We start from the raw sequence: 15,616 nt of genomic DNA, 5'->3' as shown, positions 1-15,616 counted from the left end.
GCAAATCTAAAAAATCTTTGGAATCAAATTTAAATCTTATTTCAAAGTCTATTGAATTTCTTTTAAAATTTTTGTTCTGGAAAATCTAGAAGAAATAATGATTTGTCTTTGTTAGAAATATAGCTTGGTCCAATTTGTTATATATTCTAACAAAGTGCAGATTGGATTTGAACCTATTTAAAACATGTCATCAAATTTGTAAAATTAATCTTATTTCGGAAAAATTACTAACGATGTTCCATAAATATATTTTTTTATTTTTTCAAAAAGATTCGAATTAGCTTGTTTTTCTCCTTTATTTTCCGGGTGAATTTTGAATTTTAAAGAGTTGAAATTGAAGCTAAACTATGTTTCAAAATTCAAATAATTTTTTGTGTGTTTTCTCTTCTTTTAAACCGTTCAATTAAGTGTTTTTTTCATCATTTATTCTCTACAAAAAAACCTTCCGTAAAAGGAAAAAAATCTACGACAGAATGACGGACAGAAATACCCATTTTTTTTATATATATATAAATTTATTTATTAAAGGTAAATTGATCAAATTGGCTATTTCTGGTAATTTATTTAAGTGTGTATCAAACTGGTAGCCCTTCACATTAATCAGTACCCAAGAAGTAGTTCTTGCTTTCAAAAAGGTTGCTGACCCCTGCTATAAATACATTTAATAAAGTCAAACTCAATTAAGACAACAAAAGAAGTATCCTACACTTCTCTTTGGACATTTACATCAAATCTATGATTTGCCTGAGGAGCTGGACAGGACAAAAAAAAAAAAAAAAAGGTCAACAGATCCTGGAGCAAGTTGGCAGGATTGTGACGACTTTGCAGGTCAGGACATGATGACATATTTCACATCAGAGTCTGTTTGCCACCGTTGTTTGCTTATTTTCCACAGATTGTTGGGAGTCATGTTTCATAACATCACAGGAAATACAAACCATCTCCAACATTTAACTGCGAAACCACAAAATACATTTGTCACCAGCTGCGTTTCCATTGCAGTTTTTCACAAAAAAGTGTGAAAAGCACATTTTTGCAGGGAAGTCACCCGCTAGAAACCAGTGGTTCTCAACCTTTTTTCAGTGATGAAACATTTTGTGAACATTTTTTTTTAATTGAAGTACCCCCTAATCAGAGAAAAGCATTTTTGGTTGAAAAAAAAAGAGATAAATAAGTAAAATACAGCACTATGTCATCACTTTCTGATTTATTAAAGTGTATAACAGTGCACAATTTTGCTCATTTGTAGTGGTGTTTCTTGAAAAAGATATAAAAATAACTAAAAACTTGTTGAAAAATAAACAAGTGATTCAATTATAAATAAATATTTCTCCACATAGAAGTAATCATCAACTTAAAGTGCCCTCTTTGGGGATTGTAATAGAGATCCATCTGGATTCATCAACTTACTTCTAAACATTTCTTCACAAAAAAACAAATCTTTAACATCAATATTTATGGAACATGTCCACAAAAAATCTAGCTGTCAACACTGAATATTGCATTGTTGCATTTCTTTTCACACTTTATGAACTTACATTCATATTTCGTTGAAGTATCGGCCCTGCGATGAGGTGGCGACTTGTCCAGGGTGTACCCCGCCTTCTGCCCGATTGTAGCTGAGATAGGCGCCAGCGCCCCCCGCCACCCCAAAAGGGAATAAGCGGTAGGAAATGGATGGATGGATTATTCAATAAATATATTTATAAAGGATTTTTGAATTGTTGCTATTTTTTTAGAATATTTTTTAAAAATCTCACGTACCCCTTGGCATACCTTCAAGTACCCCCAGGGGTACACGTACCCCCATTTGAGAACCACTGTGCGAGACGGCCTGGTGCGTCTAGCGCAGGGGTGTCCAAACTTTTTCCACTGTGGGCCCTACACTGAAAAATCAAAGCAAGCGGGGGCCCATCCATCCATTTTCTACCGCTTATTCCCTTTCGGGGTGGCGGGGGGCGCTGGTGCCTATCTCAGCTACAATCGGGCGGAAGGCGGGGTACACCCTGGACAAGTCGCCACCTCATCGCAGATAGACAGACAACATTCACACACTAGGGACCATTTAGTGTTGCCAATCAACCTATCCCCAGGTGCATGTCTTTGGAGGTGGGAGGGGCCTATCCCCGATGCATGTCTTTGGAGGTGGGAGGGGCCTATCCCCAGGTGCATGTCTTTGGAGGTGGGAGGGGCCTATCCCCAGGTGCATGTCTTTGGAGGTGGGAGGGGCCTATCCCCAGGTGAATGTCTTTGGAGGTGGGAGGGGCCTATCCCCAGGCGCATGTCTTTGGAGGTGGGAGGGGCCTATCCCCAGGTGCATGTCTTTGGAGGTGGGAGGGGCCTATCCCCAGGTGCATGTCTTTGGAGGTGGGAGGGGCCTATCCCCAGGCGCATGTCTTTGGAGGTGGGAGGGGCCTATCCCCAGGTGCATGTCTTTGGAGGTGGGAGGGGCCTATCCCCAGGTGCATGTCTTTGGAGGTGGGAGGGGCCTATCCCCAGGTGCATGTCTTTGGAGGTGGGAGGAAGCCAGAGTACCCGGAGGGAACCCACGCAGTCACGGGGAGAACATGCAAACTCCACACATAAAGATCCCGAGCCTGGATTTGAACCCAAGACTGCAGGACCTTCGTATTGTGAGGCAGACGCACTAACCCCTCTGCCACCGTGAAGCCCGATTGTAGCGGGGGCCATTTATATTAAAAAACAATACAATATATGTATAAAAAATATACATTTAGGCCTCCACTCAGGCTTGAGGGGTTTTGGTAAAAATAAACTGTTAAAAATGTGTCATTATTAAGTATTATTATTTTTATTATTATTCAAGTTTTAAATCTGTGGATCAACATGAGGTCTATCTGTCAATAGGATGCTTTTAAAGATTTAAGTTGTATGCTCTTTTTGTCAAAGAAAACCATGTTTTTTGTGGAATTTTTTTTTTGAATTTTAAAGAGTCGAAATTGAAGATAAACTTCATCCATCCATTTTCAAATCCAGGCTCGGGATCTTTCTGTGTGGAGTTTGCATGTTCTCCCCGTGACTGCGTGGGTTCCCTCCGGGTACTCCGGCTTCCTCCCACCTCCAAAGACATGCACCTGGGGATAGGCCCCTCCCACCTCCAAAGACATGCACCTGGGGATAGGCCCCTCCCACCTCCAAAGACATGAAGATAAACTATGTTTCAAAATTTAATTTTCATGTTTTTTCCTGTTTTCTCCTCTTTTAAACCGTTCAATTAAGTATTTTTTTCATCATTTAGTCCCTACAAAAAAACCCGTAAAAAGCAAAAAAATGTACGACGGAATGACAGACAGAAATACCCATTTTTTTATACATGTAGATTTATTTATTAAAGGTAAATTGAGCAAATTGGCTATTTCTGGCAATTTATTTAAGTGTGTATCAAACTGGTAGCCCTTCACATTAATCAGTACCCAAGAAGTAGCTCTTGGTTTAAAAAACAAACCAGTTACGTCGACAACCGCTTATGTTCACTGCTTCTGTTGACATAAGTGGCGACCGCAGGTGTCAAAAAATTGCAAAAGTCTACAGCCGCTTATGTTAACACCTTATGCTAACAAACCAGTTATGTCGTCAACCGCTTATGTTAACAGCTTATGCTAACAACCAGTTAACATCGACAAGTGCTTTTGTCGACATAAGTGGCTGTCAACAACAGACGATGTCAAAAAATTGCAAAAGTCTACAGCCGCTTATGTTAACACCTTATTAGATTAGATTAGATAGTACTTTATTATGCTAACAAACCAGGTATGTCGTCAACCACTTATGTTGTTAACAGGGTATTTCAGCAAACACTTATGTCGACAACCACTTATGTCATAAATATAGCTGTCAACAACTGTAAAAGTTGACAACCGCTTATGTTAACGATCAGTTACGTCGATAACTGCTTACGTTAACTGCTTTTTTAGACGACATAAGTGGCGGCCGCAGGTGTCAAAAAATGCAAAAGTCGACAACCGCTTATGTTAACAGCTTATGCTAACAACCAGTTAACATCGACAAGTGCTTTTGTCGACATAAGTGGCTGTCGACAACCGACGATGTCAAAAAATTGCAAAAGTCGACAGCCGCTTACGTTAACACCTTATGCCAACAAACCAGTTATGTCGTCAACCGCTTATGTTAACAGCTTATGCTAACAACCAGTTAACATCGACAAGTGCTTTTGTCGACATAAGTGGCTGTCAACAACCGACGATGTCAAAAAATTGCAAAAGTCTACAGCCGCTTATGTTAACACCTTATTAGATTGAATTAGATAGTACTTTATTATGCTAACAAACCAGTTATGTCGTCAACCGCTTATGTTGTTAACAGGGTATTTCAGCAAACACTTATGTCGACAACAACTTATGTTATAAATATAGCTGTCAACAACTGTAAAAGTTGACAACCGCTTATGTTAACGATCAGTTACGTCGATAACTGCTTACGTTAACTGCTTTTTTAGAAGACATAAGTGGCGACCGCAGGTGTCAAAAAATGCAAAAGTTGACAACCGCTTATGTTAACAGCTTATGCTAACAACCAGTTAACATCGACAAGTGCTTTTGTCGACATAAGTGGCTGTCAACAACAGACGATGTCAAAAAATTGCAAAAGTCTACAGCCGCTATGTTAACACCTTATGCTAACAAACCAGTTATGTCGTCAACCGCTTATGTTGTTAACAGGGTATTTCAGCAAACACTTATGTCGACAACCACTTATGTCATAAATATAGCTGTCAACAACTGTAAAAGTTGACAACCGCTTATGTTAACGATCAGTTACGTCGATAACTGCTTACGTTAACTGCTTTTTTAGACGACATAAGTGGCGACCGCAGGTGTCAAAAAATGCAAAAGTCGACAACCGCTTATGTTAACAGCTTATGCTAACAACCAGTTAACATCGACAAGTGCTTTTGTCGACATAAGTGGCTGTCAACAACAGACGATGTCAAAAAATTGCAAAAGTCGACAGCCGCTTACGTTAACACCTTATGCCAACAAACCAGTTATGTCGTCAACCGCTTATGTTGTTAACAGGGTATTTCAGCAAACACTTATGTCGACAACCACTTATGTCATAAACATAGCTGTCAAAAACTGTAAAAGTTGAAAACCGCTTATGTTAACGATCAGTTACGTCGATAACTGCTCACGTTAACTGCTTTTTTAGATGACATAAGTGGCGACCGCAGGTGTCAAAAAATGTAAAAGTCGACAACCGCTTATGTTAACAGCTTATGCTAACAAACCAGTTATGTCGTCAACCGCTTATGTTGTTAACTGGGTATTTCAGCAAACACTTATGTCGACAACAACTTATGTCATAAATATATCTGTCAACAACTGTAAAAGTTGACAACCGCTTATGTTAACGATCAGTTACGTCGATAACTGCTTACGTTAACTGCTTTTTTAGACGACATAAGTGGCGACCACAGGTGTCAAAAAATGCAAAAGTCGACAACCGCTTACGCTAACAATCAGTTAACATCGACAAGTGCTTTTGTCGACATAAGTGGCTGTCGACAACCGACGATGTCAAAAAATTGCAAAAGTCTACAGCCGCTTATGTTAACACCTTATGCTAACAAACCAGTTATGTCGTCCACCGCTTATGTTGTTAACAGGGTATTTCAGCAAATACTTATGTCGACAACCACTTATGTCCTAAATATAGCTGTCAACAACTGTAAAAGTTGACAACCGCTTATGTTAACACCTTATGCTAACAAACCAGTTATGTCGTCCACCGCTTATGTTGTTAACGGGGTATTTCAGCAAACACTTATGTCGACAACCACTTATGTCATAAATATAGCTGTCAACAACCGTAAAAGTTGACAACCGCTTATATTAACGATCAGTTACGTCGATAACTGCTTACGTTTTTAGACGACATAAGTGGCGACCGGCGGTATCAAAAAATGCAAAAGTCGACAACCGCTTATGTTAACAGCTTATGCTAACAATCAGTTAACATCGACAAGTGCTTTTGTCGACATAAGTGGCTGTCAACAACCGACGATGTAAAAAAATTGCAAAAGTCTACAGCCGCTTATGTTAACACCTTATGCTAACAAACCAGTTATGTCGTCAGCCGCTTATGTTAACACCTTATGCTAACAAACCAGTTATGTCGTCAACCGCTTATGTTAACAGCTTATGCTAACAACCAGTTAACATCGACAAGTGCTTTTGTCGACATAAGTGGCTGTCAACAACCGACGATGTCAAAAAATTGCAAAAGTCTACAGCCGCTTATGTTAACACCTTATTAGATTAGATAGTACTTTATTATGCTAACAAACCAGTTATGTCGTCAACCGCTTATGTTGTTAACAGGGTATTTCAGCAAACACTTATGTCGACAACCACTTATGTCATAAATATAGCTGTCAACAACTGTAAAAGTTGACAACCGCTTATGTTAACGATCAGTTACGTCGATAACTGCTTACGTTAACTGCTTTTTTAGACGACATAAGTGGCGACCGCCTGTGTCAAAAAATGCAAAAGTCGACAACCGCTTATGCTAACAATCAGTTAACATCGACAAGTGCTTTTGTCGACATAAGTGGCTGTCGACAACAGACGATGTCAAAAAATTGCAAAAGTCTACAGCCGCTTATGTTAACACCTTATGCTAACAAACCAGTTATGTCGTCCACCGCTTATGTTGTTAACAGGGTATTTCAGCAAATACTTATGTCGACAACCACTTATGTCATAAATATAGCTGTCAACAACTGTAAAAGTTGACAACCGCTTATGTTAACACCTTATGCTAACAAACCAGTTATGTCGTCCACCGCTTATGTTGTTAACAGGGTATTTCAGCAAACACTTATGTCGACAACCACTTATGTCATAAATATAGCTGTCAACAACTGTAAAAGTTGACAACCGCTTATGTTAACGATCAGTTACGTCGATAACTGCTTACGTTAACTGCTTTTTTAGACGACATAAGTGGCGACCGCCGGTGTCAAAAAATGCAAAAGTCGACAACCGCTTATGTTAACAGCTTATGCTAACAATCAGTTAACATCGACAAGTGCTTTTGTCGACATAAGTGGCTGTCAACAACCGACGATGTCAAAAAAAGCTTGGTGACCCCTGTTCTATAGACATCACAGCAGTGGCTGCAATATCTTCTTCAAAGTGGAGATTTTACGAGAATTACGCAAAACACCCTTTAACGGAAACCCTTACAAGTCGCAAATGTACGTTATTGAAATTTATTTAGCAAAAAACTACAATGGAAATGCAGCTAGTGTGCGCCATGCCATCGACTGGAGACCCGTCAAGTATTAGAAGTCAGCTGGGATAGGCTCCAGCTTTTCTATAGAAAATGGATACAGAAGAAAGACTTCTTTGGTGCTTCCACAGTCAAGAGTCAGGTTGAGATGACTTCTTTCATCTGGGCCATCTTTTATTTGCCTTTTTGTGGCCAGGGCAAGATAACACCAGAGCCGGACTGATGTCTGGTTAATGATACACCTTTCTGGGCACACGGTCAGCCGAGTAAGGTCTTTAAAAGGAAGCGTCTGACAGCCATCAGTCACATCCATTGCCATGAGGGTGCTCGTGCTAGCCTTGGCTGTGGCCCTAGCAGGTATGTCTTCTTGTCATTTTCATTTCAAAGTTGAGACTCCAATGGAAATTGCTCTTTGATGATAGGACAAACACATTAAGAGTCATGAAACTAAACTTACTCTTCTTATTTTCATGGTTCATTCAGCTGGCTCACCGGCTAAGTTTGGTAAGTCTTTCCATTCTGTCATCCCAAAAATATATATTTTTTGTTCAAAATCCATCACAGTCTTTTTGCCCATAATATTGCAGCTCCAGACTTTGCTGTGGGAAAGACCTACAAGTACAAGTATGAAGCATTTCTGGTGGGTGGACTTCCCGAGGAGGGCCTGGCTCGGGCCGGCTTGAAAATCAGAAGCAAAGTTCTGATCAGTGCTTTGGCTGCCGACACCTTGATGCTGAAGGTCGAGATGAAGTTCCGCAAATCGGAAACACATTTTCACATGGACGCTAAATCCTGACGCTGCTTGTCGCTTTCCTGTTTTTTAGCTCGTAGAACCTGAACTCTTTGAGTACAGCGGCATCTGGCCCAAAGATGCTTTCACCCCGGCCACGAAGCTCACCTCAGCCTTGCAAGCTCAGCTGTTGACGCCAATCAAGTTTGAGTACGCTAACGGCCTTGTAGGGAAAGTGTACGCACCGGCTGGCGTCTCTGCTTCTGTACTGAATATCGTCAGGGGACTCATCAACATCTTCCAGATGAACATCAAGAAGACTGTGAACGTCTACGAGCTTCAAGAGGTACCAACTACTCGGCTACATCACTTCACCTTCCTCATTTGACTTACGTTTGGTTCTACTAGGCTGGCATAAAGGGTGTGTGCAAGACCCACTATGTGATCAGTGAGGACACAAAGGCAGACCGCATCCTTGTGACCAAGACTAAGGACCTGGATCACTGCCAGGAGAAAATCGTCAAGGATATCGGCTTAGTTTACACAGAGAGATGTGCTGAGTGTAAGGCGGTAAGTGCCATTCAAGCGAGTGTCAACCACTCACGAAAGTGTTCAAATCATGTGTTGTTTTTTTGTGAAGCGAGGAAAAAGTCTGAAGGGAACAGTCGCCTTTGACTACGTCATGAAACCAGCAGCCACAGGTGCTCTGATCTTGGAGGCCTCCTCCACACAGCTCGTTCAGTTCTCTCCTATCAACATCCTGAACGGTGCTGCCCAGATGGAGGCTAAGTATGTTGCCGAGATGAAAAGTATGTTTCACAATAAGGACTTTGTTCAATAGTGCATATCGATTCACAGGCAACGGTTGACCTTCCTGGAGATGGCAAACGCTCCCGTGGAGCCTGTCAGAGCTGAATACCTCCACCGTGGATCGCTGAAGTACGAGTTCGGCAGCGAGCTGCTCCAGAACCCTATCCAGCTTCTGAGGATTAGCAATGCCGAGACTCAGGTACTTCAGTACATTTTAAGCCTCAAATCAAACATTTTAAATCTTCCTACTGTAGTCACACTTCAAATTCTGTTTGACAGATTGTGGAGGTCCTGAACCACTTGGTGTCCAATAATGTGGCCAAAGCCCATGAAGACGCACCTCTGAAGTACATTGAGCTCATCCAGCTTTTGCGTGTGGCCAGATATGAGACTATCAAGGCCATCTGGTCACAGTTCAAAACCCGTCCTGATCATAGGTAGTCTTCCCTTTTTCTTTTAAATACAGCCAAAATTGACGCAATACTGATTGACAAAAGATATTTCTCTCTTACAGATACTGGATTTTACAATCTATCGGTTCCATTGGCTCTCATTTTGCAATAAAGTTCCTCAAGGAACAATTCCTTGCTGGTGATATTACCCTCCCTGAGGCCGGCCAGCTGGCAATAACGTCCGTACACATGGGGACTGCAGACTTGGAGGCCATCAGGCTCCTACGGGCAAGTCAATATTTAAAACCATCTAGGGTAACAGTAATAAAAAAAAAAAATCTAGAGTTGTGACACCTATTTCTATGATTTCACCAGGATCTGATGCCGGAGCAAAAGATCCGGGAACACCAACTTATGAAAGAGACTGTTGCACTTGGCTACGGAACTCTGGTTGCTAAATACTGCACGGAGAACCCAACTTGCCCAGCTGACCTCATCAGGGTATGTTTGAACCGTAACTCTAACATCAGCGACAATGTCATGTTACTCTTCACCTCCACAGCCCATTCAGGATATGCTGGTCCAAGCTGTTGCCAAGGGAGACCGTAACGAAATCATCGTGGCTCTCAAAGTTCTGGGTAACGCCGGACATCCTAGTAGTCTAAAGCCAATCTTGAAGATCCTGCCTAGCTTCGGTGGTACTGCTGCTAACCTGCCACTGCAAGTTCACATCGAGGGGGTTCTGGCTCTGAGGAACATTGCCAAGAGAGAGCCCAAAATGGTGAAACGTTATGTTCTTGTTTTTATCAAGATGTTTAGGTCTACTCATATCACACCTGTGTGAATTAGATCCAGGAAATCGCCATTCAACTGTTCATGGATAGAGCCCTTCACCCAGAGCTTCGTATGGTTGCTGCCATTGTGCTGTTTGAGACCAAACTGCCCCAGGGTCTTGTGACAACCCTTGCCGATGCAATCTTGAAAGAAAAAAATCTCCAGGTTACCAGCTTGGTCTACTCTTACATGAAGGCAATGACGAGGAACACCTCTCCTGATTTGGTGTCCGTGTGAGTGCCCAAAAACTGTCTATCTGTGATTATCAAAGGTCAGAATTCATTCTATTTGTATTGTTGTGCTTGCAGTGCTGCAGCGTGTAATGTTGCTGTGAAGATCCTCAGCCCCAAACTGGACAGACTGAGCTACCGCTTCAGCCGAGCTCTCCTCGTTGATGGCTATTACAGTGAGGGCAAGAATTTATAGCATCATGCTTTTTAACTGAAGTGGCTTGACAGCTCCTATTTTGTGCACCACAGGTCCTTGGATGGTCGGGGCTGCCGCTAGTGCCTTCTACGTGAACGATGCTGCAACTCTTTTCCCAAGAACAATCGTGGCCAAGGCTCGCAGCTACATGGCAGGAGTTTATGCTGATGTCATTGAGGTGCGGTTATGTCTTAGTGTTTTTGCGAGACTCATGTCCTTTGATTCAAAAACACTGCAAAGTGAAACTCCTTTTACCCAATCAGGTCGGAGTGAGAACTGAGGGAGTCCAGGAAGCCCTTCTGAAAATCCAGGATATGCCTGCCGATGCAGAAAGGATCACCAAGATGAAAAGAGTTCTCAAAGCTGTAAGTTGGTCGGACCCCTTTTTTGGTTGTACTTAAAACAAACAACGAAAAACGTGTTTATTTTTTCAAAAACATCCTTTAGCTCTCTGAGTGGAGAGCCCAACCTTCCAGCAAGCCCCTCGCCTCAGCGTACATGAAATTGTTCGGACAGGAGATCGCCTTTGCCAATATCGACAAAGCCATGGTTGATTACATCATAGAGGTATGTTTTCTCCACTACTGATGTCAAGTGGCGACTGCATTTTGATCATGTCTCATGCTGTGTCAATAGTTTGCCAATGGACCAGCAGTCCAGGCTTACGGGAAGAAGGCTTTGGATGGGGTTCTGTCTGGTATTAAACTGAACCTGGCTCAGCCACTGCTGCTTGCAGAGGTTCGTCGCATCCTACCCGCCACTGTCGGTCTGCCTATGGAGCTTAGTTTCTACACCGCTTCTGTGGTTACAACAGCCATTGAACGTGAGCTGGACTTCTGCTTAAAAAGCACTGATGTGATACATGTCTTGACTCTGTTTCACCAACAATTGTGTCCCCCTATCCCTAGTCCAAGCTACAGTGACACCACCACTTCCTGACAAATTCCATGCATCCCAGCTCCTCAAATCTGACATCAGTATGAAGGCTGCATTCATTCCGAGGTAAATCGATTGACTTGCTATAACAGCTATAAGAGACATGCATGACACAAATGTCTCATTTCTGCGTCTTGCAGTGTTTCCATGCATACCTACGCAGTGATGGGTGTGAATACTGCGCTGATCCAGGCTGCCGTGGTCTCAAGAGCCAGAGTCAACACAATTGCCCCAGCAAAGATCGAAGCAAGAATGGACATGATTAAGGGCAACTTCAAGTTTGAGTTCCTGCCTGTTCAAGGCATCAATAAGATTGCATCTGTACTGTATGTAAAATTTTTGGCACAGTCAAATGACATCCATTTTGAGGTTTGCTACAACAGACGTTGTATTTTTTGTGGTATCTAACAGTGTTGATACCTATGCTGTTGCGAGAAATGTGGAAGATCTTGCCGCCGTAAAGACGACACCTTTGATTCCAGTTGAGCTTACACCCCCAGTGTCAAGGAAAAGTTCTTCCAGAATGGCCTCAACTCTCACTAAAAGCGAAGTAAGCTTGTCCAACTTGTTAATCACCTTTCTGCAAAGTAACAACCTTTCCTCCGGGCTGGCGTTACAGTCTGTATCATCTGAGATCATCTTTGGGGATGTACCAAGCAAAATGGTCAAGGTTATCAGGCCCATTGAGAAGAAGTTCTGTGGAGAGAGCGAAACCTTTGGAATCAAGGCATGCACAGAGATTAACTCTCGCAGTGCTGCCTTCATCCGAGACGTTCCACTCTACGCTGTCATCGGAAAACATGCAGTTTTGCTTGAGGTTCGACCAGGTAAGTGTAATGAAGTATTCACAATCTATGATCAATTTACTGAGATCAATTGTCCTTTGGTTACTGAAAAACCAATGTGTCTGTTTTGTTCTCCGGCTAAAGCAGCTGGACCTGCCGTTGAGAAAATAGAAATTGAGATTCAGATTGGAGAGAAAGCAGCAGAAAAGATCATCAAAGTCATTGAAATGAATCAAGAGGAGGAAGTTCTCGAGGACAAGAATGTTCTGATGAAACTGAAGAAAATCCTCATTCCTGGTTCAAACAGCAGCTCCTCCAGCTCGAGAAGCTCTCGTTCTTCCAGCTCCAGCTCTAGCTCGAAACGTAGCTCAAGCTCTTCTTCCTCATCTTCGAGCTCCTCTCAAAGAAAGAGCAAGATGGTTGACGCTATTGCCCCCATCACCAAGAAATCCAAGAAAAGTTCCTCTAGCAGCAAGTCCTCCAGTAGCTCCTCCAGCCGGTCTTCCAGACATCACGTGTCTTCCAAATCTAGCTCCAGCTCCAGGTCCAGCTCTAGGAGTTCCAGGTCCAGCGACAGCTCCCGCTCCCATTCAAGGGTGAGACATAAACTACTCAAGCGTGCGACATCAAGTATGTGACCCGTTTAACATTCTTATTGTTCCATTATAGCAAGAACTCTATGAGATGAAGTTCACCAAGAACCACATTCACAAGGTATTTCCTCTTTCACATAATAGAGGCACCATGTCAAGTACTTTGGTTCAACCATGGTCATCCTTTTTTGCAGCATGCACCAACTGTAGGTAAAACCGACAGTCACAGCAGTGCCCAAAGCTTTGAGACCATCTACAAGAATGTGAGTCTACCACAACAAGTATTTTGTGTACAAACAAACAAACTTATCTTTACACATTTCATGTGTTATAGGCCAAGTATCTTGCTAATGCTGTCAACCCATCCGTGACCATTCTGATCCGAGCTGTGAGAGCAGACCACAAAGTACAAGGATACCAGATTTCAGCTTACTTTGACAAGGCCACTTCCAGACTGCAGGTCATTTTAGCCAATCTGGCCGAGAAGAACAACTGGAGGATCTGTGCCGATGGCGTGATGCTGAGCGACCACAAGCTGATGGTAGTAACAGTGCAACTTTTAAATATTGTCTCTCAACATTGAGTTATAGGGGAACTAATTTTGGCCGGAACGTTCTTAGGCCAAGATTGCATGGGGTATTGACTGTAAACAATATCGGACTGAGATCACAGCTGAAACTGGTGTGGTGGCACAAGAGCCAGCCTTCCGCTTGAAGGTGACCTGGGACAAACTTCCGAGCTACATGAAGTCCTACGCAAAGAGGTAATGTCATGATCAGATGTGCATTTATTTTGTCCTTACGCTTGGCAATCTGAATGACATTTGTCATATGAAACCCAGGTTGTCCGAGTACCTGTTTAGAATCGCTCAGGAGTCTGGAATTGGGCTGGCGAAGGCCAAGAATCCCCGTAACGAGATCAAACTGACAGTGGCTGTTTCTACAGAGCAAAGCTTGAATGTCACCCTGAAGACACCAACAGTAAAAATGTTTTTTTCTGGTCTTTAAGGGCACTCACAAAATGTCTAACCCAGAATCCATACCCTGACCTACTCTCTACAGAGGACCATCTACAAACAAGACATTTGTCTCCCGATTTCGCTGCCGTTCGGAGACACCGCCTCAGAGCTGCAGGCTTACAGGAATAGCTGGGTGGACACCATGTCCTACATGGTTACCAAGGCTCACGCAGGTAACAACATGTTTTAGGTTCTAGTCTATGGAGTTCAATTCGACAAATACAATGAAGGACATTTGATTTCAGGGGCTTTAGTACAAACAAATGTAGACTAGTTTGGATAGTCAGTAGGGGTATTCAACTAAAATGTCTCTGCACGCATTTAATTGGCTTAGTGGTATCACGTGGGATGGTTAACTGGCATGCAATTAGTTAGTGGATTTCCTGTTTCAATCACAACCAGTACCGTAAAGTCTATAATAGCTGTGCCTGCCAAAATAAAAGCACCCTAATATCTTGACTATATGTGCAGGTCTGTATAGACTCAGACCTTAGTCCGCCAGTTAGTGACTCCAAGTCTACAGTTTTTAAACATCCAGACAAAAAGTTCAGGTTAGGCTGACCCTAACTTTCTTTCCTACCCTGTCAAGCGGAGTGCAAGCTGGTCAAAGACAAAGTGACCACGTTCAACAACAGGACCTTCACGGCCGAGATGCCGCACTCTTGCCAGCAGGTTTTAGCTCAGGATGCCTCAGAGGAACATAAATTCCTTATCTTGCTGAAGAAAGACCAGACACACGAACAATACTTTATCACCGTGAAGATTGCTGATATGTAAGAATGTACTCACACACACCATTCCAGGAAGTACACATCCTTCATAGACGTGTTTTTTCAACAGTGACGTTGATATGTATCAGAAGGCCGGCGTTGCCTTGGTGAAGGTCAATGGCGTCGAAGTCCCTCGCGGTAATCTGCCGTACGAGCATCCCACAGGTTTGTTTTTCATTCTGGACTCATGAGTACCCGAAGTGAACACGTCATGGATATTTTGATTTGGGACTATTACAGCCAAGATTCAGATCAAACAGAAGAACGAGGGCATCGCTCTCCATGCTCCCAGACACGGTCTTCAGGAAGTCTACTTTGACGTCGAAATTGTGAAGGTATTCAGCACAGGGTGAAAACCTAACCGTGACCTCGCTAACGCTACACTATGCATTCCTCCAGGTTAAAGTTGTGGACTGGATGAGGGGAAAGACCAGTGGAATCTGCGGAAAGGCCGACGGGGAGAGCAAGCAAGAATATCGCACACCCTCTGGACGGGTGACCAAGAATGCAGTCAGCTTTGCTCATTCCTGGGTCCTGCCTGCCAAGAGCTGCCGGGAAAACACAGGTAAATCCCACTTTCTTCGACTTGCTCATGGACTATATCAGTTACAGCTGTTTCTGAACCTCTTCCAGAGTGTTACATGAAACTTGAGTCTGTGAAGCTCGAGAAGCAAGCGATAGTCCACGGCCAGGAGTCCAAATGCTTTTCGGTTGAGCCCGTGCTGCGCTGTCTGCCTGGATGCATGCCGCTGAGAACCACCAACGTCTCTGTTGGCTACCACTGCCTGCCCACTGGTGAGTCCACGACAAGATTCAGTCCCCGGTGTCTCTTCACAGCTGACCACCTGTGTACTTTTACAGAATCCCGCCTGAGTAGTTCTGAGGGTCTGGGCAGCATCTTCGAGAAGAGCATCGACCTGAGGGAAACCGCTGAGGCCCACCTGGCCTGTCGCTGCACTCCTCAGTGTGCTTAAACCTTCCATCCAATGATGTTTATTTCCATTCATGCAACTATTTACCATCGCAATAAAGTACACACCGAAA

At 43.0% G+C, this 15,616-nt stretch overlaps 1 protein-coding gene across 3 annotated transcripts; it reads left to right on the top strand.

Annotated features, from left to right (window-relative positions):
* Window positions 1-7,542: 7,542 nt before the first annotated feature.
* On the top strand, window positions 7,543-15,616 carry LOC133540426 (vitellogenin-2-like). Of its 3 annotated transcripts, none has more exons than XM_061883021.1 (34): window positions 7,543-7,635; window positions 7,762-7,782; window positions 7,866-8,017; window positions 8,103-8,354; window positions 8,417-8,578; window positions 8,649-8,797; window positions 8,867-9,017; window positions 9,098-9,255; window positions 9,333-9,498; window positions 9,586-9,711; window positions 9,773-9,991; window positions 10,060-10,277; window positions 10,353-10,450; window positions 10,524-10,648; window positions 10,734-10,835; window positions 10,918-11,037; window positions 11,107-11,293; window positions 11,379-11,472; window positions 11,547-11,732; window positions 11,818-11,956; window positions 12,026-12,233; window positions 12,339-12,787; window positions 12,861-12,905; window positions 12,979-13,047; window positions 13,119-13,325; window positions 13,405-13,547; window positions 13,626-13,764; window positions 13,846-13,975; window positions 14,392-14,575; window positions 14,643-14,737; window positions 14,813-14,907; window positions 14,972-15,137; window positions 15,206-15,367; window positions 15,434-15,616. In XM_061883021.1, exons 1-34 carry the CDS (start codon window positions 7,596-7,598, stop codon window positions 15,544-15,546), a joined length of 5,070 nt encoding a protein of 1,689 aa, XP_061739005.1. In that variant the 5' UTR covers window positions 7,543-7,595; the 3' UTR covers window positions 15,547-15,616. The 3 variants fall into 3 exon arrangements, with proteins under 3 accessions (XP_061739005.1, XP_061739003.1, XP_061739002.1); XM_061883019.1 differs by having other exon boundaries at window positions 12,336-12,787; XM_061883018.1 differs by having other exon boundaries at window positions 11,818-12,233; window positions 12,336-12,787.

The sequence above is a fragment of the Nerophis ophidion genome, linkage group LG22 (genome assembly GCF_033978795.1).
Source record: "Nerophis ophidion isolate RoL-2023_Sa linkage group LG22, RoL_Noph_v1.0, whole genome shotgun sequence".
Lineage (NCBI taxonomy): Eukaryota > Metazoa > Chordata > Actinopteri > Syngnathiformes > Syngnathidae > Nerophis > Nerophis ophidion.
This window is presented reverse-complemented; position numbering and strand designations above follow the sequence as displayed.